This window comes from Pan paniscus, chromosome 11, assembly GCF_029289425.2.
Source record: "Pan paniscus chromosome 11, NHGRI_mPanPan1-v2.0_pri, whole genome shotgun sequence".
Classification (NCBI taxonomy): Eukaryota; Metazoa; Chordata; class Mammalia; order Primates; family Hominidae; genus Pan; species Pan paniscus.
The window spans coordinates 1853544-1881162 of record NC_073260.2 but is presented as its reverse complement, the minus strand read 5'-3'; the positions used below and the strand labels follow the sequence as shown (position 1 = coordinate 1881162).

General features: G+C 56.5%; 1 protein-coding gene across 1 annotated transcript in view; it reads right to left on the bottom strand.

Annotated features, from left to right (window-relative positions):
- PNPLA7 (patatin like phospholipase domain containing 7) overlaps positions 1-27619 on the bottom strand; it is a 101341-nt gene that overhangs the window by 46983 nt on the left and 26739 nt on the right. The window contains exons 10-15 of the mRNA XM_003817011.5: positions 21985-22113; positions 21005-21085; positions 19228-19354; positions 11895-12035; positions 2021-2121; positions 1652-1798 (exon numbers count right to left, since the gene is read on the bottom strand). Of these exons, the coding sequence (XP_003817059.3) occupies positions 1652-1798; positions 2021-2121; positions 11895-12035; positions 19228-19354; positions 21005-21085; positions 21985-22113 (726 nt within the window). The remainder of the gene's footprint in view (positions 1-1651; positions 1799-2020; positions 2122-11894; positions 12036-19227; positions 19355-21004; positions 21086-21984; positions 22114-27619) is intronic.

The following is a 27619-nucleotide window of genomic DNA, read 5'->3' as shown; positions in this document are numbered from 1 at the left end:
AGAAGAAGAAGAAAGAAGAAAAAAGAGAGAAGAAGAGAGAAATAGAAGAAGGGAGAAGGAAGAAGAAGGAGGAAGGAAGAAGAAAGGAAGAAAAAAAGGAAGAGGAAGAAAGAAGAAGAAGAGAAGAGGACGGAAGAAGAAGGAAGAAGGAAGAAGAAGGAAGAAGGAAGAAAGAAAGAAGAAAGGAAGAAAAAAAGGAAGAGGAAGAAAGAAGAAGAAGAGAAGAGGACGGAAGAAGAAGGAAGAAGGAAGAAGAAGAGAGATTTTTTTTTCCTTTGGGACAGAGTTTCACTCTTGTTGCCCAGGCTGGAGTGCGGTGGTGCAATCTTGGCTCACTGCAACATCCACCTCCCAGGTTCAAGCAATTCTCCTGCCTCAGCCTCCCAAGTAGCTGGGATTACAGGCACGTGCCATCACGCCCAGCTAATTTTTGTATCTTTAGTAGAAACAGAGTTTCACCATGTTGGTCAGGCTGGTCTCGGACTCTTGACCTCAGGTGATCCACCTGCCTCGGCCTCCCAAAGTGCTAGGATTACAGGCATGAGCCACCACTCCTGGCCAGAAAAGCAGATTTAAGAGAGAGATCAGCCCACTGCAGTGTATGGCCCTTACTCAGATCCTGATCTGTACAACAAGAAACCACTGAGAACCACTCATGACACAGTCAGGGGTCCAGGAACACGCTGGGTGGGTGAGCAATCGCAGCTTTTTAACATTTCACTTGCAGAACCACACCGTGGTGATGCCTCAGAAGGAGTCCTTAACCGTTAGAGAGGAATGATGTGAACTTATAACGTGTTGGAGATTTTTGAGACAGAAAATAATTGGCGGAGGGACTAGGAGTACAGCTGTAAAGTGATTAGCCATGATTGGTAATTACGGAATTGGGTGACCAGTGCATGGGAACTCATGACACCATCACGGCTGTCTTTTTACCTATTTAAAGCTTTCCAACAGCCGGGCGCCGTGGCTCACGCCTGTAATCCCAACACTCTGGGAGGCTGAGGTGGGCAAATCATTTGAGGTCAGGAGTTCGAGACCAGCCTGGCCAACCAGGTGAAACCCCGTCTCTACTAAAAATACAAAATTTAGCCAGGCGTGGTCGTGGGCGCCTGTATCCCAGCTACTTGGGAGGCTGAGGCAGGAGAATCACTTGAATCCAAGAGGTGGAAGTTGCAGTGAGCCGAGATCATATCACTGCACTCCAGCCTGGGCGATACTGCGAGACTCTGTCTCAAAAAAAAAAAAAAAGCTTTCCATCATATGTAAGAAATTAAATCCTAGATGAACTAATGATTGAATATTAAAAATAAAAATAAATTATTAAAGTGAAGTTGGGAAAATGTCATACTACAATAATCTGACACTATTATTGCTGTATTAAATATAAACATAGATGAGAATTCTAAAGTTCAGCTTTGGGACACCCTGATGTCCCAGAAAGCTTCAGCTTTGAGTTTGAACATAAGGCGATCTCAAGCTGCTAGCTTCCCAAAGGGGACCCCACACGACAACTAAGCCTGCACTCCAACCAAAGCACCTCCTTTGCAGCCACTGTCCTCCACACCCAGAACCACTGCCTGACAGAGGCAGAGAGGAGGCCACGGGCCCTGGGTGGGACAAGGGCCAGGTGCCCGCCGGGGCCACTCACTTCCAGCTTCATCAGGGTGAGCAGGTCCTTCTTGGCAGCTCTGAAGATGGCATCCGACTTCCTGCTGGCCAGGGTCTCATCCGTGTGACTCTCTGAGTGGTGGGAGACCGTGGAGGGTATCTCTGCAACCATCATGCTTTTCCTGGACTGGAGAAGAATGGAGATACCGGCAATTCGAAGGGATGTGGTTGGGGAACATCGCACAAGGGCGTGGTCAGGTCTGAATCGCACAGTGCGGAAAGGCCGGCCGAGCCTCCTGAAGCTGCAGGTGCCACATGACACCAAAGCCGGTGGCGCCCCCAATGCACCAGCAAGCCATGGAGAGGGTGGGGCCCCAGGCGGAGGGTGAGAATGACAGCCAGGGCCTACCTTGCTGGCCACGGAGCTCCCGGGGTGCTCGTCCAAGTGCAGGAAGACCCTGGCACGGTCACATGCCATCCCCAGATCAGAAGTGGCACTGCCTGGGCCCCCTACACACAGAGGGGACACTCAGGACACGGTTCGCTAGGCCACAGACACAAACATCCGCGGTGTGGGCTGAGCACACCCTGCAGTCTAACCACACAGACCCCGGCAGCTCCCTCGAGGGAGTCGGGCCCTGAGATCCCTCCACAGCCTGCTTTCTTTCGGCATCTGCCTCAGTGGCTCTGTGACCCACCAGCTACAGGTTTTCTCCACAGCTTAAACCCACACGGTGCCTTCAACATTTCTGGGCACTGATAAAGGTAGCCCGGTCGGTGCCTACAACACGGAAGGAAAGCAGCCCTGGTCCTGAGCCAAACTCCTCAAACCTTGCCATGCGCGCCACACCCTGACGGCTCGCCGCGGGCAACCCTGGGTAGAGCACCCTTTCTCTTGCTGTCCATCTCAGGGATGCTGCCGCCCTCTGTACGTGAGCTCCCCTAACAGGTGCCCTGGGCCGTCACGCTGGTGCTTTGGGCTTGGCTCTTTGCAGTCCCAGCCCCATTTCGGAGGTTTGCTCTTTGCAGTCCAGCCCCGTCTTGGAGGGAGGGGGTTGAGGCACCCCCTCCAAAGAGCTCCCCTGTTGCTGCTTTTGGGCGGCCTCGGGCTGAGCGGGATGAAGCAGTGTGCACCCTTTTACGGCCTGCCCTCAGCATTACACATCACTACACACACGGCGTCTCTGACCTCTGGACCAGCTGCTGTGGATTCTGAGGAAGGGGGCACGCTTTGCACGACGGGGTCACGCACTTCCAGGCACAGATCCAGCCCTTCGTGTGCAGCTGCGCATGCGAGCGAGTCATCTGCACTGCGGTTTCCCATCCATACTGGAATTCGCAACACCCATTTCTCAGCGGAATACAGAGGAACCGCGCAGACACCAACCGCGGACACATGCCACACAGATGCCGCAGCCACATGGCGCTGTGGGAAGGAACCAGGCCCAGGAGCACAGCCATGTGTCCCTCCCTGGGAAGCTAGACACGGAGAGCCAGGAGCGCTGGGCCTTGGAAAGGGGTGCATGTCTCCGAGGCTTACGCTGAGGGTGCGCTGGTCGGGTTTCACGGAGCTGCACCCTTCAGCGCGGGGCACTGTGCTGTGTATTACTCATGCCCCCGTCAAGTCCTGCTGTTTTTTAAAAAAATCCGAACTGGAAAGCAATCTATGGCAACAAAGGTCACCAGTGCTTCCTCTGGGGCTGACCCTCTGGGCTGGGCGAGAGGAGCGCAGCCCCTTTACCTGGCTGCAGCCACACAGGGGAACACTGGGGTGTAATGACCACACCTTGTACGTCAACAAGCATGTAGCTAAATGATAAAATTTCTCACACCTGTAGTCCCAGCACTTTGGGAGGCTGAGGCAGGCAGGTCGCCTAAGGTTGGGAGTTCGAGACCAGCCTGACCAACATGGAGAAACCCTGTCTCTACTAAAAATACAAAATTAGCCAGGCGTGGTGGCACATGCCTGTTACCCCAGGTCCTCGGGAGGCTGAGGCAGGAGAATCCCTTGAACCCAGGAGACAGAGGTTGCGGTGAGCTGAGATCGCACCATTGCACTCCAGCTTGGGTGACAAGAGCAAAACTGCGTCTCAAAATAAATAAATAAAATAAAATACGGGGGCCAGGCGTGGTGGTATGTACCTGACAAGAGCAAAACTCCGTCTCAAAATAAATAAATTAAATTAAATACGGGGGCCAGGCATGGTGGTATGCACCTGACAAGAGCAAAACTCCATCTCAAAATAAATAAATAAAATAAAATACGGGGGCCAGGCATGGTGGTATGCACCTGTGGTCCTTGCTGCTCAGGAGGCCAAGCCGGAAGGATCGCTTGAGCCCAGGAGTTTGAGGCCTGGACAACATAGTGAGAGACTGCATCTCTTAAAAATAAATACATAAATAAATGGGCCAGGTGCAGCGGCTCATGCCTGTAATCCCAGCACTTTCAGAGGCCGAGGTGGAGGCAGCGCTCGAGGCCAGGAATTCAAGACCAGCCTGGGCAACACAGCAAGACATCTCTATCTACAAAAATTTAAAAAACCAGCCAGGTGTGGGGGCCACACCTGTGGTCCCAGCTACCCATGAGGCTGAGGCGGGTGGATCACTTGAGACCTCATGGGCTGAGGCAGGTGGATCATTTGAGCCCAGGAGCTCGAGGCTGCAGTGAGTTGTGATTTCACCACTGCACCCCAGCCTGGGCCATGGAGCAAGGCCTTACCTCGAAAAAAGAAAAAGAAAAAGAAAAAGTGGTGGATCAACTAGATAGCCATTTAGAAAAGGATGTATCAGCCGGGCGCGGCAGCTCACGCCTGTAATCCCAGCACTTTGGGAGGACAAGGCGGGCGGATCACGAGGTCAGAAGATCGAGACCATCCTGGCTAACACGGTGAAACCCCGTCTCTACTAAAAATACAAAGAATTAGCTGGGCATGGTGGTGGGCGCCTGTAATTAACAGTTACTCGGCGGCTGAGGCAGGAGAATTGCTTGAACCCGAGAGATGGAGCTTGCAGTGAGCTGAGATCGCACTATTGCATTCCAGCCTGGGCAACAAGAGCGAGACTCTGTCTCAAAAAAAAAAAAAAAAGAAAAGAAAAGAAAAGGAAAAAAGAAAAAAGAAAAGGATATATCTTGACCCCTACTTACTTCCTACAAAAGAATAAATTCTAGATGGATCATATGAAAGGTAAAACGTTAAATCTTACAGACAGATTTCTTAAACAGGACACAAAATATATTAACCACAAAAGAAAAATATTGATAAATTAGATCCCATTAAGTTTAAAATTTCCTATTCATCAAAAGACACCACTACGATAGTAAAAAGTGAATAGAAAATATTTTTAATATACATACTGGACAAAGGAATCATACAGAGAATATATCAAGAATTCCTATTAATAATAAGAAAATGAAAGCTAAGAGGAAAATGGGCAAAAGACAAAGAAGGCTATCCAAGGTGCTCGGCCTCACAGTTCATCAAGAAGACAGAATCAGAGCACAGGCAGGCTCCACTGCACGCCCACCAGAAGACAGAGAGCAGCACATGCTGGGCCGGAAGTGGTCGCTAACCATGGGCAGCCAGTGAGCACCTGAAGTGTGGCTGGCATGAGTGAGTTTAGCTGGTACGAATGAGTTTAATTGGCATGAGTGAGTTTAGCTGGCATGAGTGAGTTTAGCTGGCATGAGTGAGTTAGCTGGCATGAGTGAGTTTAACTGGTATGAGTGAGTTTAGCGGGTACGAGTGAGTTTAGCTGGCGTGAATTTAGCTGGCATGAGTGAGTTTAGCTGGTACAAGTGAGTTTAGCTGGTGTGAGTGAGTTTAGCTGGTACGAATGAGTTTAGCTGGTATGAATGAGTTTAGCTGGTACGAGTGAGTTTAGCCGGCGTGAGTGAGTTTAGCTGGTGTGAGTTTAGCTGGCATGAGTGAGTTTAGCTGGTACGAATGAGTTTAACTGGTGTGAGTGAGTTTAGCTGGTACGAATGAGTTTAGCTAGTATGAATGAGTTTAACAGGCGTGAATGAGTTTAGCTGGCATGAGTGAGTTTAGCTGGCATGAGTGAGTTTAGGTGTCAACAGTCACATGAGGCTTGTGGCCCATGATGCACAGCACAGGCATGGAGCAGCCACAGCAGTCGGATGAGGCTGAGGAGTAGACGCTGGTGTCTGTGGGCGGCAAGCCACCCAGGCACTGAGGCAAGAGACAGAGGACACGAGCTGTTCCAGTATAATAAAATATAAAACAAGAATAGTTATACCAGATATAGATCTTACGTATGATTATATATGAATATCATTAATCATTAGTTGGTAGTAATTACTCTTTATCCCAATATTATAATAATCCTCGCTCTACAATCATAACCTAGGAAAAACCAGGCCATACAGAGATAGGAGCTGAGGGGACATAGTGAGGTGTGACCAGAAGACAAGAGTGCGAGCCTTCTGTTACGCCGGACAGGGCCACCAGAGGGCTCCTTGGTCTAGCGGTGACGCCAGCGTCTGGGAAGACGCCCGTTACCAGGCAGATCATGGTCCAGCGGTAGCAAAAGGTGTCAAGGAACAACACCCGCTACTTAGCAGACCGGGAAAGGGAGTCTCCCTTTCCCTGGGGGAGTTTAGAGAAGACTCTGCTCCTCCACCTCTTGTGGAGGGCCTGACATCAGTCAGACCTGCCCGAAGTTATCCGGAGGCCTAACCGTCTCCCTGTGATGCTGTGCTTCAGTGGTCACGCTCCTAGTCCACCTTCATGTTCCATCCTGTACACCTGGCTCTGCCTTCTAGATAGCAGTAGTAAATTAGTGAAAATACTAATAGTCCCTGATATGCAGAAATAATAGCGTAAGCTGTCTTTCTCTCTCTCTCCTCTCCCTCTCTTCCTCGGCTGCCAGGCAGGGAAGGGCCCCTGTCCAGTGGACACGTGACCCACGTGACCTTACCTATCATTGGAGATGACTCACACTCTTTACCCTGCCCCTTCTGCCTTGTATCCAATAAATAACAGTGCAGCCAGACATTTGGGGCCACTACCGGTCTCTGCACATTGGTGGTAGTGGTCCCCCGGGCCCAGCTGCCTTTTCTCTTATCTCTTTGTCTTGTGTCTTTATTTCTACACTCTCTCATTGCCGCACACAGGGAGAGACCCACTGACCCTGTGGGGCTGGTCCCTACAGGTGTCAGTGCCTGAAACGCCACCAGGCAGTGCCCCCGTGTGGGCGGAAAGTCACCCAGGTGCCGAGGCACGAGACTGAAGGCACAAGCTGTTCCAATATAATCAAGAAAATAGTTAGGATAAGAGAAAGTTATATTCGAAATAGGATATAGAGATGAATGTATATGGATATTATCAATCATTAGTTTTCTGTATTAACCTTTGTATGATTATTATAACCAAAGAAAAACCAGGCCACACAGAGTTAGGAGCTGAAGGGACATTGTGAGAAGCGACCAGAAGACAAGAGTGTGAGCTCTCTGTCACGCCCAGATAAGGGCCGCTTGAGGGCTCCTTGGTCTAGTGGTAGCGCCAGTGCCCGGGAAGGCACCCGTTACTTAGCGGACCTTGGCCTGGCGGTAGCGTCAGCGCCTGGGAAGGCACCCGTTACTTAGCGGACCTTGGCCTGGCGGTAGCGCCAGAGCCCGGGAAGGCACCCGTTACTTAGCGGACCTTGGCCTGGCAGTAGCGTCAGGGCCCGGGAAGGCACCCGTTACTTAGCGGACCTTGGCCTGGCGGTAGCGTCAGTGCCCGGGAAGGCACCCATTACTTAGCGGACCTTGGTCTGGCGGTAGCGTCAGGGCCTGGGAAGGCACCCGTTACTTAGCGGACCTTGGCCTGGCGGTAGCGTCAGGGCCTGGGAAGGCACCCGTTACTTAGCGGACCTTGGCCTGGCGGTAGCGTCAGCGCCTGGGAAGGCACCCGTTACTTAGCGGACCTTGGCCTGGCGGTAGCGTCAGTGCCTGGGAAGGCACCCGTTACTTAGCGGACCTTGGCCTGGCGGTAGCGTCAGTGCCTGGGAAGGCACCCGTTACTTAGTGGACTTTGGCCTGGCGGTAGCGTCAGCGCCTGGGAAGGCACCCGTTACTTAGCGGACCTTGGCCTGGCGGTAGCGTCAGGGCCCGGGAAGGCACCCGTTACTTAGCGGACCTTGGTCTGGCGGTAGCGTCAGCGCCTGGGAAGGCACCCGTTACTTAGCGGACCTTGGCCTGGCGGTAGCGTCAGGGCCCGGGAAGGCACCCGTTACTTAGCGGACCTTGGTCTGGCGGTAGCGTCAGGGCCTGGGAAGGCACCCGTTACTTAGCGGACCTTGGCCTGGCGGTAGCGTCAGGGCCTGGGAAGGCACCCGTTACTTAGCGGACCTTGGCCTGGCGGTAGCGTCAGAGCCCGGGAAGGCACCCGTTACTTAGCAGACGGCCTGGCGGTAGCGTCAGAGCCCGGGAAGGCACCCGTTACTTAGCAGACCTTGGTCTGGCGGTAGCGCCAGAGCCTGGGAAGGCACCCGTTACTTAGCAGACCTTGGTCTGGCGGTAGCGCCAGAGCCTGGGAAGGCACCCGTTACTTAGCAGACCTTGGTCTGGCGGCAGCGTCAGTGCCTGGGAAGGCACCCGTTACTTAGCAGACCTTGGTCTAGCAGTAGCGTCAGCGCCTGGGAAGGCACCCGTTACTTAGCAGACCAGGAAAGGGAGTCTCCCTTTCCCTGGGAGAGTTAGCGAGCACTCTGCTCCACCAGTTCTTGTGGGGGACCTGACATTCCCCAGGCCTGCCCGCAGTCATCGGAGGCTTCAACGTCTCCCTGTGGTGCTTCAGTGGTCACGCTCCTTGTCCACTTTCATATTCCGCCTGTACACCTGCTGCTTCTCTTAAGTTCTTAGAAGATAGCAGTAGCAGAATTAGCAAAAGTATTAGAGTCTTTGATCTCTCTCATAAGTGCATAGAAGAAATGCTAACATCTGCTGTCCTCCCTCTCTGCTTCAGCTACCACAAAGGGAAAGGCCCCCTGTCACGTGGACAGGTGACTTGCTTGTCCTTATCAATCACTTGAGATGACTCACACTCCTTACCCTGCCCCCTTGCCTTGTATACAATAAATAGCAGTGCGTCCAGGCCTTCAGGGCCACTACCGGACTCTGCACACTGGTAGTAGTGGCCCCTGGGCCCAGCTGTCTTTCCCACTATCTCTTAGTCTCGTGTCTTATTTTACTACAATCTCTCGTCTTTGCACATGAAGAGAAAACTCACAAGGCCCTGTAGGGCTGGACCCTACACCCCTGAGCCAAGCACACGTGACTCCATGACCCAGCAGCCCCAACAGAAATGTGTACACGCTCATGCAGTGGACGCACAGACGCAAACATTCACACAGCGAAGCCTGCACCACCACGAGAAGGTGGGGAGGCTTCTCCACATGACGGCATGGATGGACCTCCCCATGGGACGTGAAGCGGGGAAGCCAAACGCAAACGCACACCACGCGGCTCCACTTCTGAAAAGGAAAACAGGCCAACCTCACCTCGGCTGGCAGACATCGGGACGGCAGGCAGCCGTGGTGGGGAGCAGGTTTTACAACCAGACATGGCTGCTGGTGGTAACAAGAGGAGCATGAACGGGGCTTGCAGGGGCTAATTTATGTTTCTTTACCTGGTTCACAAGTGAGTTCAGTTTATGGAGTCATCAAACCGTCCACCTGCAATGTGCGTCCTGCATGCGCATTATACAACCATCACTAGTTAATAAACAAACAACAACTGGGCCAGGTGCTGTGGCTCACGCCTGTTTCCCAACACTTTGGGAGGCTGAGGCAGGAGGATCACTTGAGCCCAGGAGTTCGAAACCAGCCTGGGTAACATGGCAAGACACCCTCTCTACAGGAAACAAGAAAAATAAAAATAAAATACAAAAAAAAAAAAAATGCCAAATGCAGTGGTGTGCCTGTAGTCCCAACTACTCAGGAGGCTGAGGTGGGAAGATCACTTGAGCCCAGAGGGTTGAGGCCGCAGTGAGCCATGATCTCACCACTGCACTCTAGCCTGGGCCACAGAACGAGCCTCTGTCTGAAAAAAAAAAAAAAAAGCTGTTACTTAAACAAAAAAATCCATGTAGATTCAGATACCTGATGCCCGATGGCACAAAAAAAGCAAGAGAGAGATGACAGATTGTTTTATTAATGGTGTTGGGTAAATTATCACCATAAAGAGTAAGGAAAAGATGAATTTCTTCCCTCATTCTTGCAGTATAAACTACAGATAAATGAAAGACCTCTATGTGAAAGGCAAAACTAAAAGCTAATAAAAATAGTCTTTGAGGCTGGGTGCGGTGGCTCAGCCTGTAATCCCAGCACTTTGGGAGGCTGAGGTGGGCGGATCACCTGAGGTTGGGAGTTTGAGACCAGCCTAGCCAACATGGAGAAACCCCGTCTCTACTAAAAATACAAAATTAGCCAGGTGTGGTGACACGTGCCTAAAATAGGCTGAGGCAGGAGAATCACTTGGACCTGGGAGGCAGAGGTTGCGGTGAGCTGAGATCACACCATTGCACTCCAGCCTGGGCAACAAGAGTGAAACTCTGTCACAAAAAAAAAAAAAAAAAATTAAAAAACAGAAATAAATAAAATAGTCTTTGGAAAATTTATTTATGACTCAGGAATAAGGAAAGAATAAATAAGACCCAAAACACAAATCACAGGTGCCAAGGCAAAAAGCTGGCTTTCCACAAAAGAACATCAGGGTCCCTGTTGCGTGAAGGTCCCGTGGCGGCATTTTCCAGCCCATGGACAAGAGGGAAGAGAATCTCCAACAACTGAAACTAATGAGACAAGAGGGACAAGAATCTCCAAAAAAAACTAAGGAGACAATGGGGAAGAGAATCTCCAAAAGTGAAACTAACCAGGGATCTCTACCTACAGCACATAAAGAATCAACACAAATCAACCAAACTCCAGAATCCTGCAGAAAGTGGGCAGAGAATACGACCACACAATCTGAGAGGGACGCCCAGATGGAACCAAATACAGCAGGAGCAGATGAGCTTGCCAGTGACCTGCGGGTGGCAGACGGCGGAGGGGGCAGGTCTGCGGCAGGAGCACGGCTGCACTGCCGGGCAGGATGGACTTGGAGGCTGCCCTGAAAATGCCCTGGGCCCTGTGGCCCGGCTGCGGGCGGGTCACCCGGCTGTTGAGGTGCCCGGGCCCTGTGGCCGGGCTGCGGGCGGGTCACCCGGCTGTTGAGGTGCCCGGGCCCTGTGGCCGGGCTGCGGGCGGGTCACCCGGCTGTTGAGGTGCCCGGGCCCTGTGGCCGGGCTGCGGGCGGGTCACCCGGCTGTTGAGGTGCCCGGGCCCTGTGGCCGGGCTGCGGGCGGGTCACCCGGCTGTTGAGGTGCCCGGGCCCTGTGGCCGGGCTGCGGGCGGGTCACCCGGCTGTTGAGGTGCCCGGGCCCTGTGGCCGGGCTGCGGGCGGGTCACCCGGCTGTTGAGGTGCCCGGGCCCTGTGGCCGGGCTGCGGGCGGGTCACCCGGCTGTTGAGGTGCCCGGGCCCTGTGGCCGGGCTGCGGGCGGGTCACCCGGCTGTTGAGGTGCCCGGGCCCTGTGGCCGGGCTGCGGGCGGGTCACCCGGATGTTGAGGTGCCCGGGCCCTGTGGCCGGGCTGCGGGCGGGTCACCCGGATGTTGAGGTGCCCGGGCCCTGTGGCCGGGCTGCGGGCGGGTCACCCGGCTGTTGAGGTGCCCGGGCCCTGTGGCCGGGCTGCGGGCGGGTCACCCGGATGTTGAGGTGCCCGGGCCCTGTGGCCGGGCTGCGGGCGGGTCACCCAGCTGTTGAGGTGCCCGGGCCCTGTGGCTGGGCTGTGGGCGGGTCACCCGGCTGTTGAGGTTTTGCTACACATCAGTTACAGCAAAGGTCCCTGAGGGGAGGCACACGTCAGCAGGGCTGGGGAAGGAAGGGAGGCTTGCTAGAGGCCCGGGACACAAGGCAGGAGAGGGACCATGCAGGGAGGGCGGGAAGGGCCGAGCACATGGCTCTGCAGGGCATCTGGTGGCACCGGCCCAGCCCTGGCGGTGGTGGGGGTGAGACAGGGCAGGCACGCAGAGGAGCACACCAGGGTGTTCTGGGTGGCAGGACGGCCACCCAGCCTCGACCCTAGAGCCAGAGGACAGGCACAGGCCCCCCTGGGCACGTGGGGCTCTAGTGGAGGGCGCCCGCCTCGGCGGCGATGCTGGGCGTCAGTGCAGCTCAGCCTGGGTCTCAGACGCCGAGGGCCTGTGGGTCACACTGGCTGGGCAGCCGTCGAGGTTCTTTACCTTGTGGGGCCGAAGGGTCAGGGTCACCTGCCCCAGGCTTCTCCAGCTCGTCCAAGATCTCTTTGCGAATGGAAGGTGCGGGGACGGAGTGGCTCCTCTTCAGCAGGGTCCCAGCAGCTGCCGGGCGGCCGCCCCCGTGATCTGCTGGGGAGGCAGCCGTAAGCAACCTTGTTTGCACGCACTCCCTGGCGTCTGGTGCAGCCCACTCGGGGCCAAGCGGGGAGCAGGGTCCCCACAGCAGCAGCAGCTGCTGTGCCCCACAGTGCCCTGCGCACCTGAACGCGCTCCGGACCAGCCCACGGGCCACCAGGCCTCTGCATCTGCCAGGCCAGCAGGTGAGTGCAAGCGAGTGCCGGCCTCTGACTAGCCCCGGCCCCTCCCCGCCCTAATCCCGCCTCCCAATCCCCCTCCCCACCCCATCCCCCTTCCCCCAAATCCCCCCTCCCCGCCTCAATCCCTCTCCCCCAAATGCCCCCTCCCCGCCTCAACCCCCTCCCCCCAAATCCCCCCTCCCCACCTCAATCCCCTCGCCCAAATCCCCCCTCCCCACCCCAATGCCCCTCCCCCAAATCCACCCTCCCCACCTCAATCCCCCCTCCCCCAAATCCTCCCTCCCTACCCCAACCCCCTCCCCCAAATCCTCCCTCCCTACCCCAACCCCCTCCCCCAAATCCTCCCTCCCTACCCCAACCCCCCATTCCCCGAAATCCCCCTCCCCACCCCAATCCCTCCTCCCCACCCCTTCCACCCCTACCCCAATCCCCCATGCGCCCTGTCCCCATCCCTAACCTAACCCCCTGCCCCCCTCCGAGGCCTTGCTGCCCTGATTGTCCTGCTGTGGGCCAAGTGCCTTGAAGGCAAACTCCATCCAGGTAGGGCTGCCGGCCAGGCCCTTTCTCAGGGCGTCCCCTTGGTGGATGCGGCTGTCTGGGCTCGCCTGGGATGGGCCACCCAGGGCTGCATCTGCCCCTCAGGTGAAACGAGGAAGGAGCCTGGCCTTGCCGACCACACAGGCTGAAGGAGGCTGCCCTGCCTGGACACTGTCCTTACCTACAGAGGCCCATGAGCCCCCCCAGCCCTGGTCTCTGCCAAGACCCCATCCAGGACAGCTGCTGCCCCATCAAGTCACATGGACCTAATCCAGTGAAAGAAATGCCATTCAGGCAACGACACATACTCTAAAATGCACTTTGAGGCCAGGTGCAGTGGCTCACACCTGTAATCCAAACAATTTGGGAGGCCAAGGTGGGAGGATCACTTGAGACCAGGAGTTCAAGACCAGCCTGGACCACGTAGTAAGATGCCGTCTTTACAAAAAATTAAAAGTAAATGAGCTGGGCCTGGTGGCATGCGCCTGTGGACCAAGCTACTCAGGAGGCTGACGCAGGAGAATCCTTTCAGCCAGTGACATGGGGGTGGCAGTGAGCCAATATTGCACCACTGCACTCCAGACTGGGCAACACAGCAAAACCCTGTCTCAATAATAATAATAATAATAATAATAATAATAATAATAATAATAATAATAATAATAAAATGCATTTCTGGGAAAAAGCACATCAGCCAGAGCTGCGTTTAAAGGTGGCTGTGATCCTCACGGGGTCTCGCAAGCACACATGAGTGCAGGAGTAACACCACTCTGCTCACTCCATCCCTCTCTCCCTCACTCCACCTTGTCCACTCCATCCTCACTCACTCCACTCTGTCCACTCCATCCCACACTCACTCACTCCACTCTGTCCACTCCATCCCCCACACACTCACTCCAATCTGTCCACTCCATCCCCACTCACTCCAATCTGTCCACTCCATGCCCCACTCACTCCACTCTGTCCACTCCATCCCCACTCACTCACTCCACTCTGCTCACTCCATCCCCCACTCACTCACTCCACTCTGCTCACTCCATCCCCCACTCACTCACTCCACTCTGCTCACTCCATCCCCACTCACTCACTCCACTCTGTCCACTCCATCCCCTGTCACTCACTCCACTCTATCCACTCCATCCCCACTCACTCACTCCACTCTGCTCACTCCATCCCCCACTCACTCACTCCACTCTATCCACTCCATCCCCACTCACTCACTCCACTCTGCTCACTCCATCCCCACTCACTCACTCCACTCTGTCCACTCCATCACCCACTCACTCACTCCACTCTGTCCACTCCATCCCTCACTCACTCACTCCACTCTGCTCACTCCATCCCCCACTCACTCATTCCACTCTGTCCACTCCATCCCCCACTCACTCACTCCACTCTATCCACTCCATCCCCCACTCACTCCACTCTGTCCACTCCATCTCCCACTCACTCACTCCACTCTACTCACTCCATCCCCCACTCACTCACTCCACTCTGTCCACTCCATCCCCCACTCACTCACTCCACTCTACTCACTCCATCCCCCACTCACTCACTCCACTCTACTCACTCCATCCCCCACTCACTCACTCCACTCTGTCCACTCCATCCCCCACTCACTCACTCCACTCTACTCACTCCATCCCCCACTCACTCACTCCACTCTACTCACTCCATCCCCCACTCACTCACTCCACTCAGTCCACTCCATTCCCCACTCACTCACTCCACTCTACTCACTCCATCCCCCACTCCATCCCCCACTCACTCCACTCTATCCACTCCATCCCCCACTCACTCACTCCACTCTGTCCACTCCATCCCCCACTCACTGACTCCACTCTACTCACTCCATCCCCCACTCACTCACTCCACTCTACTCACTCCATCCCCACTCACTCACTCCACTCTGTCCACTCCATCCCCCACTCCACTCTATCCACTCCATCCCCCACTCACTCACTCCACTCTGTCCACTCCATCCCCCACTCACTCACTCCACTCTACTCACTCCATCCCCCACTCACTCACTCCACTCTACTCACTCCATCCCCCACTCACTCACTCCACTCTGTCCACTCCATCCCCCACTCACTCACTCCACTCTACTCACTCCATCCCCCACTCCAGCCCCCACTCACTCCACTCTATCCACTCCATCCCCCACTCACTCACTCCACTATGTCCACTCCATCCCCCACTCACTCACTCCACTCTACTCACTCCATCCCCCACTCCATCCCCCACTCACTCCACTCTATCCACTCCATCCCCCACTCACTCACTCCACTCTGTCCACTCCATCCCCCACTCACTCACTCCACTCTACTCACTCCATCCCCCACTCACTCACTCCACTCTACTCACTCCATCCCCCACTCCATCCCCCACTCACTCCACTCTATCCACTCCATCCCCCACTCACTCACTCCACTCTGTCCACTCCATCCCCCACTCACTCACTCCACTCTACTCACTCCATCCCCCACTCACTCACTCCACTCTACTCACTCCATCCCCACTCACTCCACTCTGTCCACTCCATCCCCCACTCACTCACTCCACTCTATCCACTCCATCCCCCACTCACTCACTCCACTCTGTCCACTCCATCCCCCACTCACTCACTCCACTCTACTCACTCCATCCCCCACTCACTCATTCCACTCTGTCCACTCCATCCCCACTCACTCACTCCACTCTACTCACTCCATCCCCCACTCACTCACTCCACTCTATCCACTCCATCCCCCACTCACTCCACTCTACTCACTCCATCCCCCACTCACTCACTCCACTCTATCCACTCCATCCCCCACTCACTCACTCCACTCTGTCCACTCCATCCCCCACTCACTCACTCCACTCTACTCACTCCATCCCCCACTCACTCACTCCACTCTGTCCACTCCATCCCCCACTTACTCACTTCCACTCTACTCACTCCATCCCCCACTCACTCACTCCACTCTGTCCACTCCATCCCCCACTCACTCACTCCACTCTGTCAACTCCATCCCCCACTCACTCACTCCACTCTGCTCACTCCATCCCCCACTCACTCACTCTACTCTACTTACTCCATCCCCCACTCACTCACTCCACTCTGTCCACTCCATCCCCTACTCACTCACTCTACTCTACTCACTCCATCCCCCACTCACTCACTCCACTCTGTCCACTCCATCCCCACTCACTCACTCCACTCTACTCACTCCATCCCACACTCACTCACTTCCACTCTGTCCACTCCATCCCCCACTCACTCACTCCACTCTTTCCACTCCATCCCCACTCACTCACTCCACTCTGCTCACTCCATCCCCCACTCACTCACTCCACTCTGTCCACTCCATCCCCACTCACTCACTCCACTCTGCTCACTCCATCCCCCACTCACTCACTCCACTCTGTCCACTCCATCCCACACTTACTCACTCCACTCTACTCACTCCATCCCCACTCACTCACTCCACTCTGTCCACTCCATCCCCCACTCACTCACTCCACTCTGCTCACTCCATCCCCCACTCACTCACTCCACTCTGTCCACTCCATCCCACACTTACTCACTCCACTCTACTCACTCCATCCCCACTCACTCACTCCACTCTGTCCACTCCATCCCACACTTACTCACTCCACTCTACTCACTCCATCCCCACTCACTCACTCCACTCTGTCCACTCCATCCCCCACTCACTCACTCTACTCTACTCACTCCATCCCCACTCACTCACTCCACTCTGTCCACTCCATCCCCCACTCCACTCTATCCACTCCATCCCCCACTCACTCACTCCACTCTGTCCACTCCATCCCCCACTCACTCACTCCACTCTACTCACTCCATCCCCCACTCACTCACTCCACTCTACTCACTCCATCCCCCACTCACTCACTCCACTCTGTCCACTCCATCCCCCACTCACTCACTCCACTCTACTCACTCCATCCCCCACTCCATCCCCCACTCACTCCACTCTATCCACTCCATCCCCCACTCACTCACTCCACTCTGTCCACTCCATCCCCCACTCACTCACTCCACTCTACTCACTCCATCCCCCACTCACTCACTCCACTCTGTCCACTCCATCCCCCACTTACTCACTTCCACTCTACTCACTCCATCCCCCACTCACTCACTCCACTCTGTCCACTCCATCCCCCACTCACTCACTCCACTCTGTCAACTCCATCCCCCACTCACTCACTCCACTCTGCTCACTCCATCCCCCACTCACTCACTCTACTCTACTTACTCCATCCCCCACTCACTCACTCCACTCTGTCCACTCCATCCCCTACTCACTCACTCTACTCTACTCACTCCATCCCCCACTCACTCACTCCACTCTGTCCACTCCATCCCCACTCACTCACTCCACTCTACTCACTCCATCCCACACTCACTCACTTCCACTCTGTCCACTCCATCCCCCACTCACTCACTCCACTCTTTCCACTCCATCCCCACTCACTCACTCCACTCTGCTCACTCCATCCCCCACTCACTCACTCCACTCTGTCCACTCCATCCCCACTCACTCACTCCACTCTGCTCACTCCATCCCCCACTCACTCACTCCATTCTGTCCACTCCATCCCACACTTACTCACTCCACTCTACTCACTCCATCCCCACTCACTCACTCCACTCTGTCCACTCCATCCCCCACTCACTCACTCCACTCTACTCACTCCATCCCCCACTCATTTACTCCACTCTACTCACTCCATTCCACACTCACTCACTTCCACTCTGTCCACTCCATCCCCCACTCACTCACTCCACTCTGTCCACTCCATCCCCACTCACTCACTCCACTCTGCTCACTCCATCCCCCACTCACTCACTCCACTCTGTCCACTCCATCCCACGCTTACTCACTCCACTCTACTCACTCCATCCCCACTCACTCACTCCACTCTGTCCACTCCATCCCCCACTCACTCACTCCACTCTACTCACTCCATCCCCCACTCATTTACTCCACTCTACTCACTCCATTCCACACTCACTCACTTCCACTCTGTCCACTCCATCCCCCACTCACTCACTCCACTCTGTCCACTCCATCCCCACTCACTCACTCCACTCTGCTCACTCCATCCCCCACTCACTCACTCCACTCTGTCCACTCCATCCCACACTTACTCACTCCACTCTACTCACTCCATCCCCACTCACTCACTCCACTCTGTCCACTCCATCCCCCACTCACTCACTCCACTCTGCTCACTCCATTCTCTCCTCACTCTCATCAGCATTGCTTCATTTAATTTCACATACTTTTGTTAGTCACTTCAACTCTTTTGGGAACATGATGGGCTATAAATAACCAAGCGTGCACCTCATCTGTAGGGTGGCTGTTAACTCCATCACACAGATCGTCGTGGGGTGACTCATGCGGTGCATGCCGCACCCGACCGCTTCCTCCTCAGATTCAGGCCCCCCAGTTAGCACTCAGAATAGCGCGTGAGAGCCCATGGCGGGAGGCCCACTCCCCACCAGGCACCTGGCCCAGGCCAAGCACGCAGGGAGAATTCTGGGAACAACTGAAGAATGGAGGGTGAAGGGTCCTGGGCCTGTCTGAGGACATCCGGGCCTCATGTGAGGAGACGGGCACACGTAAGGAGACCTTTGGGGGTTTGAGGACATCCAGCCCACATGTGAGGAGACGGGCACACCTGAGGAGACCTGGGGAGGTCTGAGGACATCCAGCCCGCATGTGAGGAGATGGGGACAAGTGAGGAGACCTGGGGGACCATCTGATGAGACCTGGGGGGCATGTGAGGTGAGCTGGGGCACGTGTGAGGGGACCTGGGGTGCGTGTGAGTAGACCTGGGGGCATGTGAGGTGACTTGTGGGACTTGTAGGGTGACCTGGGCTGTGTGAGGTGACCCGGGGTGCATGTGAGTAGACCTGGGGGGCATGTGAGGTGACCTGGGGCACGTGTGAGGGGACCTGGGGTGCGTGTGAGTAGACCTGGGGGGCATGTGAGGTGACTTGTGGGACTTGTAGGGTGACCTGGGCTGTGTGAGGTGACCCGGGGTGCATGTGAGTAGACCTGGGGGGCATGTGAGGTGAGCTGGGGCACGTGTGAGGGGACCTGGGGTGCGTGTGAGTAGACCTGGGGGGCATGTGAGGTGACTTGTGGGACTTGTAGGGTGACCTGGGCTGTGTGAGGTGACCCAGGGTGCGTGTGAGTAGACCTGGGGGGCATGTGAGGTGAGCTGGGGCACGTGTGAGGGGACCTGGGGTGCGTGTGAGTAGACCTGGGGGGCATGTGAGGTGACTTGTGGGACTTGTAGGGTGACCTGGGCCGTGTGAGGTGACCCGGGGATGTGTGAGGTGGCCTCAGGCATGTGTAAGATGACCTGGGGTGACCTGAGGCAGTGGGAGCAGGATCCCCCGGACTCTGGGGCTGGACACTGCCCTCCTTGGTGCAGGACAGTACCTGAGTCACAGGACTCCTGGAGCCGCGGTGGCTTTTTAAGCCGCTCTTCTTCGCCATAGAACACCTGCTTCTTGGCCTTCCCGGCAGCCAGGCTGGCTACAGACACGAGAGGGATGGCCTGGCTCTCCTGGGACACAACAAGGAAGTTCAGTGCCACCCCGGGAACACCCCACACCCACTGACAGGTGTGGGCCCCTCAAAGGTGTGACAGGTGTGGGCCCCTCAAAGGTGTGACAGGTGTGGGCCCCTCAAAGGTGTGACAGGTGTGGGCCCCTCAAAGGTGTGACAGGTGTGGGCCTCTCGAAGGTGTGACAGGTGTGGGCCTCTCAAGGCAAAGTTTAAGCTGCATTTCAGGCAATGGGAAGAGGCCGATCATCAACCCAGAAATCCAGTTATTCAAGAAAAGGACTGGTCTGTTTAAGGCAACCAAGCTCAGCCTGCTTTTACCCTAGGCCCTGTCTCAAACACTTGATCAAGTCAACATACTGCCCCAAATTGTGAGAACCTTAATACTCTTCATTAAAACAAAAGATAATGTAGAAAACAAAAAGATATTTCCTTAATGTCAACAACTGAAGACAACAAGCCCTAAAATGTCATCAGAATTATGATTTCCAACAGAAATGCACATACTAAAGACTAATGCGTGCTGGGCCTTTACTAACCGAGCTCCACTTGCCCCATGACTAAAGAGAGCCCTCCGCATATCAGGCTACTGTTTTGGGCAGTGGGGATGGAGCAGGGCACGAAACCCTGGTCTCACTCACTTCCCACGAGAGCTCGGCTAGGTGGGGACCGTCCCACGTCCCGTCCCGGCCAAGTGCCTCCCAGGGTCACACCGCCGGGAGGAGGGAGAGCCGGGGTTGACAGCCTTGTGCCCTTGACAATGCGCTGTACCCTCCAAACGGGTCACAGTTCGGGGTCAGCTCCGCCCCACCCAGTTCAGATAGGAGGAGCTGTCAAGGGCAACACACAGGGAGTGCTGGCAACAGGGACCCCACGGGACGGGCATGGGGAGGGGCAGCCTCCGCTGGACGCGGCCGTAGGGACCCCACGGGACGGGCATGGGGAGGGGCAGCCTCCGCTGGACGCGGCCGTAGGGACCCCACGGGACGGGCATGGGGAGGGGCAGCCTCCGCTGGACGCGGCCGTAGGGACCCCACGGGACGGGCATGGGGAGGGGCAGCCTCTGCTGGACGCGGCCGTAGGGACCCCACGGGACGGGCATGGGGAGGGGCAGCCTCTGCTTGACATGGCTGTAGGGACCCCATGGGATGGGCGTGGGGAGGGGCAGCCTCTCCTGGACAGGGCCGTCAGCTCAGTGTGCAGCCTGTGGGGCCAGAAAGGGAAGGAGCGTGTGTGTGGCTGCCAATGTCCTACAGAACACAGGTGACCAAAGGAAGACTCATCACAGAGTCCTGAATGGGAGCTGCAGAGGCACCAGGTGGCTGCTCACAACCGTGTGGGCCTCCAGAGGGACAACTCCAGCATCGGAGAAGGAATTCCACCTTTCCCAAGTCCAACGGATCACAGATTTTGGAACACAAGGCCCCAGGAGAATCAAGCCTCCAAATTGACTAGCAGGTGCTTTAAGGTAGGAGAATAAACACAGCGCAACCATCCCCTCCCAAAGTCCTAATGACCAGCAACTGGGAAGACCACAGCTGTTGCTGGCACTGCCCCACCAGGCACTGGGTGCCTGCCGTGCCAACCAATAGCTGTCCCGATGCCAGCTGCATGGAGCAGCATGGGGCTTTGTGAGGTGGTTTTCACTTACAGCGTTGAAGAGCTCTGTGGTCAGGCCGAGGTAGTTGTGCAGAGCCAGAAAGGTCACCCTCTGCAGCCGCACCATGATGATCTGAAACAACACGCCAGCTGCGCGGTGACCACCGGCCTGGGGTACAGGGAGGGCCCCCGGCAGCACCACACAGAGCACTGAGAACCGTGCCCCAAACCCTGCAGATGCCACAGACCGAACCCTCTCAGGGTGAAAAACCCCGCAGACTTGACACCTCACCACGGTCAAGTAAGACGTTCACATCACGGGGAATGGGACGAGGGGCACATGAAGACTGCATTGTTTTTGCAAGTTTTCTATAAATCTAAAGTTACTCCAAAGTGAGAAGTTTAATAAAAATGTAAAAATCTCTTTGGGGGTAGTGAGGGATCTTAAGACCTCTTTGAGATTGTGAACATTCATTTTTATTTTAAGATATATATTACAATTTTTTTTTTTTGAGATGGTGTCTCACTATGCCGCCCAGGCTGGAGTGCAGTGGCACGATCTCGGCTCACTGCAAGCTCCACCTCCCAGGTTCACACCATTCTCCTGCCTCAGCCTGCCGAGTAGCTGGGACTACAGGTGCACGCCACCACACCTGGCTAATTTTTTGTATTTTTAGTAGAGACGGGGTTTCACCATGTTAGCCAGGATGGTCTCGATCTCCTGACTTTGTGATCCACCCTCCTTGGCCTCCCAAAGTGCTGGGATTACAGGTGTGAGCCACTGTGCCCGGCCTACAAATTTTTAAAATATAACCTTCGTTCTTCCCAAACCCACTCAGAATCCCACATCACCAGTGGTAAGTCCCGCCAATGAAGTTGATTTCTCTATTCCTCTGAAATCACCTTCATGGCTGTAAAGCTCAGAACTGAGAAAGTAAGTGGGCAATAAACCCACTCAAATCCCAAACCAGTGCCCAGGTCCCCCAGGGTGACCCACAGCAGCTAGAAGAGTTATCTGAAAAAGTGACCCACCTGCACCACCCTCACCAGAGTTTCCGGATATTTCTCAAAAACTCCGTGAAAAGCCACAGCTGGAAGCCGGAGGATGGTGGACGGGATGGCCGCGCGGACGGAGACCGTTTTGTAAGGTGCAGCATGGCCCTGTAACAACAGCTCCATCAGTCCCCGCTCTGTGAGCCTGGCCAACCCCCCAGGGACTGCCAAGGCTCCTGGAAGCCCTGGAGGAGGCCCCACCTGCTGCCCAGTCACACGGCTCCATTCTCCCTCCCAGGCTGGGCTGTGCAAAGTGCTGCTTTTGGCACCAGCTGCACACGTTTTTTGACTGTCCAAGACATGTGCGGCGAAAGACTGGCTGACGATGAAATGTGGGTGAGGGGGAGGCCCGCAGGCAGCCACCCCACCAGACCTGGGCACTCACCACGGGGAGCTCCAACCGCTCCCACCTGCCACTGAGGCTCACGGACCAGCTCACCAGCGTCCTACTCTACATCCGACATCAGCGTCGGTACCCCTCGCCAAAGGGCGTGCCAGACACCAACCTGAGCGGGCTTCCTAAAAAGGCCACCGAGAGGGTCAGGAGCCACCACTGTCAAATGCCCACCGCCACAGTGGGGTCACCGCCTAGGACAGGGAGCGCGCACTGCCGGGTCGCACGAGGCCCAGGTGAGGAGCCACAGCGGCTCACCGCGTGGATGTGGCCAGCAGAGCTCCACACGGCCAAGGAAAGAGCCCAGGAAAAGCCCCAGTGAGTGATGTGGTTTCCATCTTCTAGAAATCGGTGGGCTCTAGAGAGAAAAGGCTGTTTTGTTTTTTTTTTTCTTTTTTATTGATCATTCTTGGGTGTTTTCGCAGAGGGGGATTTGGCAGGGTCACAGGACAATAGTGGAGGGAAGGTCAGCAGATAAACAAGTGAACAAAGTTCTCTGGTTTTCCTAGGCAGAGGACCCTGCGGCCTTCCGCAGTGTTTGTGTCCCTGGGTACTTGAGATTAGGGAGTGGTGATGACTCTTAACGAACATGCTGCCTTCAAGCATCTGTGTAACAAAGCACATCTTGCACCGCCCTTAATCCATTCAGCCCTGAGTGGATACAGCACATGTTTCAGAGAGCACAGGGTTGGGGGTAAGGTCACAGATCAACAGGATCCCAAGGCAGAAGAATTTTTCTTAGTACAGAACAAAATGAAAAGTCTCCCATGTCTACCTCTTTCTACACAGACACAGCAACCATCCGATTTCTCAATTTTTTCCCCACCTTTCCCCCCTTTCTATTCCACAAAACCGCCATTGTCTTCATGGCCCGTTCTCAATGAGCTGTTGAGTACACCTCCCAGATGGGGTGGTGGCCAGGCAGAGGGGCTCCTCACTTCCCAGTAGGGGCGGCCGGGCAGAAGCGCCCCTCACCTCCCGGACGGGGCGGCTGGATGGGCGGGGGGCTGACCCCCCCCCCACCTCCCTCCCTGACGGGGCGGCTGGCCGGGCAGAGGGGCTCCTCACTTCCCAGTAGGGGCGGCCGGGCAGAGGCGCCCCTCACTTCCCCGACGGGGCGGCTGGCCTGGCGGGGGGCTGACCCCCCCACCTCCCTCCCGGACGGGGCGGCTGGCCGGGCAGAGGGGCTCCTCACTTCCCGGTAGGGGTGGCCGGGCAGAGGCGCCCCTCACCTCCCGGACAGGGCGGCTGGCCGGGCGGGGGGCTGACCCCCCCACCTCCCTCCCGGACGGGGCGGCTGGCCGGGCGGGGGGCTGACCCCCCCACCTCCCTCCCGGACAGAGCGGCTGGCCGGGCAGAGGGGCTCCTCACTTCCCAGAAGGGGCGGCCGGGCAGAGGCGCCCCTCACCTCCCGGACGGGGCGGCTGGCCAGGCGGGGGGCTAACCCCCCCACCTCCCTCCCGGACGGGGCGGCTGGCCGGGCCGGGGGCTGACCCCCCCACTTCCCTCCCAGACAGAGCGGCTGGCCGGGCAGAGGGGCTCCTCACTTCCCAGTAGGGGCGGCCGGGCAGAGGCGCCCCCCCACCTCCTGGACAGGGCGGCTGGCCGGGCAGGGGGCTGATCCCCCCACCTCCCTCCCGGACGGGGCGGCTGGCCAGGCGGGGGGCTGATCCCCCCACCTCCCTCCCGGACGGGGCGGCTGGCCGGGCGGGGGGCTGACCCCCCCACCTCCCTCCCGGATGGGGCGGCTGGCCGGGAGGGGGACTGACCCCCCCACCTCCCTCCCGGACGGGGCGGCTGGCCGGGCAGAGGGGCTCCTCACTTCCCAGTAGGGGCGGCCGGGCAGAGGCACCCCTCGCCTCCCGGACGGGGCAGCTGGCCAGGCGGGGGGCTGACCCCCCCACCTCCCTCCCGGACGAGGCGGCTGGCCGGGCAGAGGGGCTCCTCACTTCCCGGTAGGGGCGGCCGGGCAGAGGTGCCCCTCACCTCCCGGACAGGGCGGCTGGCCGGGCGGGGGGCTGACCCCCCCACCTCCCTCCCGGACGAGGAGGGAGGACGCTCCTCACTTCTCAGACGGGGTGGCTGCTGGGCGGAGGGGCTCCTCACTTCTCAGACGGGGTGGTTGCCAGGCAGAGGGTCTCCTCACTTCTCAGACAGGGCGGCCGGGCAGAGACACTCCTCACATCCCGGACGGGGCGGCAGGGCAGAGGTGCTCCCCACATCTCAGACGATGGGCGGCCAGGCAGAGACGCTCCTCACTTCCCAGATGTGATGGCGGCCGGGAAGAGGCGCTCCTCACTTCCTAGATGGGATGGCGGCCGGGCAGAGATGCTCCTCACTTTCCAGACTGGGCAGCCAGGCAGAGGGGTTCCTCACATCCCAGACGATGGGTGGTCAGGCGGAGACGCTCCTCACTTCCCAGACGGGGTGGCTGCCAGGCAGAGGCTGCAATCTCGGCACTTAGGGAGGCCAAGGCAGGCGGCTGGGAGGTGGTTGTAGCGAGCCGAGATCACGCCACTGCACTCCAGCCTGGGCGCCATTGAGCACTGAGTTAACGAGACTCCGTCTGCAATCCCGGCACCTCGGGAGGCCGAGGCTGGCGGATCACTCACGGTTAGGAGCTGGAGACCAGCCCAGCCGACACATCGAAACCCCGTCTCCACCAAAAAAATACGAAAACCAGTCAGGCGTGGCGGCGCGCGCCTGCAATCGCAGGCACTCGGCAGGCTGAGGCAGGAGAATCCGGCAGGGAAGTTGCAGTGAGCTGAGATGGCAGCAGTACCGTCCAGCTTTGGCTCGGCATCAGAGGGAGACCGTGGAAAGAGGGGAGAGAGGAGGGGGAGAGGGGAGAGGGGAGAGGGGGGAGGGGGGAGGGGAGAGGGGAGAGGGGAGAGGGGCGAAAAGGCTGTTTTTAAATCACACTGTCATCTGCATGCAGGCAGACTCTTCTGGAAACTTGTTGGCTCTAGAGACGAAAGGCTGTTGTTTACACCATGCCGTCACCTGCCTGCAGAGACAGAATTTTTTTTTTTTTTTGAGACAGAGTCTCGTTCTGTCGTCCAGGCTGGAGTGCAATGGCGTGATCTTGGCTCACTGCAAGCTCCGCCTCCCGGGTTCACACCATTCTCCTGCCTCAGCCTCTCGAGTAGCTGGGGCTACAAGCGCCCGCCACCACGCCCGGCTAATTTGTTTTTTGAATTTTTAGTAGAGACAGGGTTTCACTGTGTTAGCCAGGAGGGTCTCGATCTCCTGACCTCGTGATCCGCCCACCTCGACCTCCCAAAGTGCTGGGATTACAGGCGTGAGCCACCGCGCCTGGCCCAGATTATTCCGGAAATTGGTTGGCTCTAGAGAGAAAAGCCTTCTGTTTACATCACGCCGTCACCTGCATGCAGAGGCAGATTCACCCTTTTTGGTGCACACCTCTAGCATTTTCACTCCCACCACAGAAACAGAACAATCCCAACCTCCAATGCCCTTGGCAGCCTTTTCGCATCCTCCTTTCTTCCCACCACTGGGTCCTGGCAATGCTCCCCTGTCTTCTGTCCCAGTGGTTGTGCCTTTGTCAAAATGTCACATAAATGGAGGCACAGAGTGTGGAGGCTTCCCTCAGCGGGGTGACACACTCGAGATTCCCCCACGGTGGTGCGTCTGACAGAGGTCTCTGCCTCGACTCCCGAGTGCTGGCTGTCTCGTGGAGGCTTCGCAGGGTCTCCGTCCATTCAGCAGTCGAGATTCCCCCACGGTGGCGCGTCTGCCAGAGGCCTGTGCCTTGGCTCCTGAGTGCTGGCTGCCTCATGGAGGCCTTGCAGTGTCTCCTCGTGAAGGCCTCGCAGGGTCTCCGTCCATTCAGCAGTCGAAGGATATTTGTGTTGTTTCCACTGAGGACAATTCTAAATAAAGCTACTTCATAAATACGCATCTCCCAGTGTTTGTGTGGACGCAGTTCTCATCCCTCTTGCTAAATACCTAGGGATGGGATTTGTAGGTTGTACGGAATATGTATCCTCACATTTATAAGAAACTACCAAACTGTCTCCTACAGCGGCTGCCGTGCTTTGCATTCTCACCAGCGGTGAGTGAGTTTCCATGGATGCCCCGTGTTTTGCATTCTCACCAGCAGCGAACGAGTTTCCGTGGATGCCCCGTGTTTTGCATTCTCATCAGTGGTGAATGAGTTTCCGTGGATGCCCCGTGGAATGAGTTTCCGCGGATGCCCCGTGGAATGAGTTTCCGTGGATGCCTGTCTTCACCAGCAGTTGGTGCCACCATGTCGCATAATAAAGAATTTAGCTGGTCTTGTCTTCAGTTCCCAGGAGAAAGCCCTCAAGATCTTAGAAGCTCCTGGAAGTGTCTTTTTATTCACGGTGCGATTCACTTGGGTTTATGCTAGCAGGTGACTCCTGGTGGCAAGGCCCAACCCAGAAGTTTCAGGAGGGAGCTGGCCATGCAGGGAAGACCAAGCATGTGACTAGATCCAGGGGTGTCAGCCCAACCTCCCACCTGCAGGGAGGGGAGGAAGCTAGAGATCGAGTTGGATCACACAGCCAAAGTTCAGGCAAACGTCCCTGGGTGGCAACACACATCAGTGTGCCAGGAGGTATAGGGTCCAGCCCTACTGGGCCTGTGGGTTTTTCTCTTCATGTGAGGAGATGAGAGATCGTAGAAATAAAGACACAAGACAAAGAGATAGAAGAAAAGACAGCTGGGCCCAGGGGACCACTACCACCAAGGCATGGAGACCGGTAGTGGCCCCAAATGCCTGGCTGCACTGTTATTTATTCGATACAAGGCAAGGAGGCAGGTAAGAAGTGTGAGTCCTCTCCAGCGATACGTAAGGTCACGCAAGTCACGTGTCTACCAGACAGGGGGCCCTTCCCTATTTGGTAGCCGAGGCGGAGAGAGAATGGGGACAGCTTATGTCATTATTTCTTCTATGTATTTCTTGGAGAGATCAAAGACTTTAATACTTTCACTAATTCTGCTACTGCTATCTAGAAGGCACAGCCAGGTGTACAGGGCGGAACACGCGGTGGACCAGGAGCGTGACCGCTGAAGCACAGCATCACAGGGAGACATTTAGGCCTCCAGATGGCTGCGGGCGGGCTTGACTGATGTCAGGCCTTCCACAAGAGGTGGTGGAGCAGAGTCTTCTCTAACTCCCCCGGGGAAACGGAGACTCCCTTTCCCGGTCTGCTAAGTAACGGGCGTCTTCCCAGG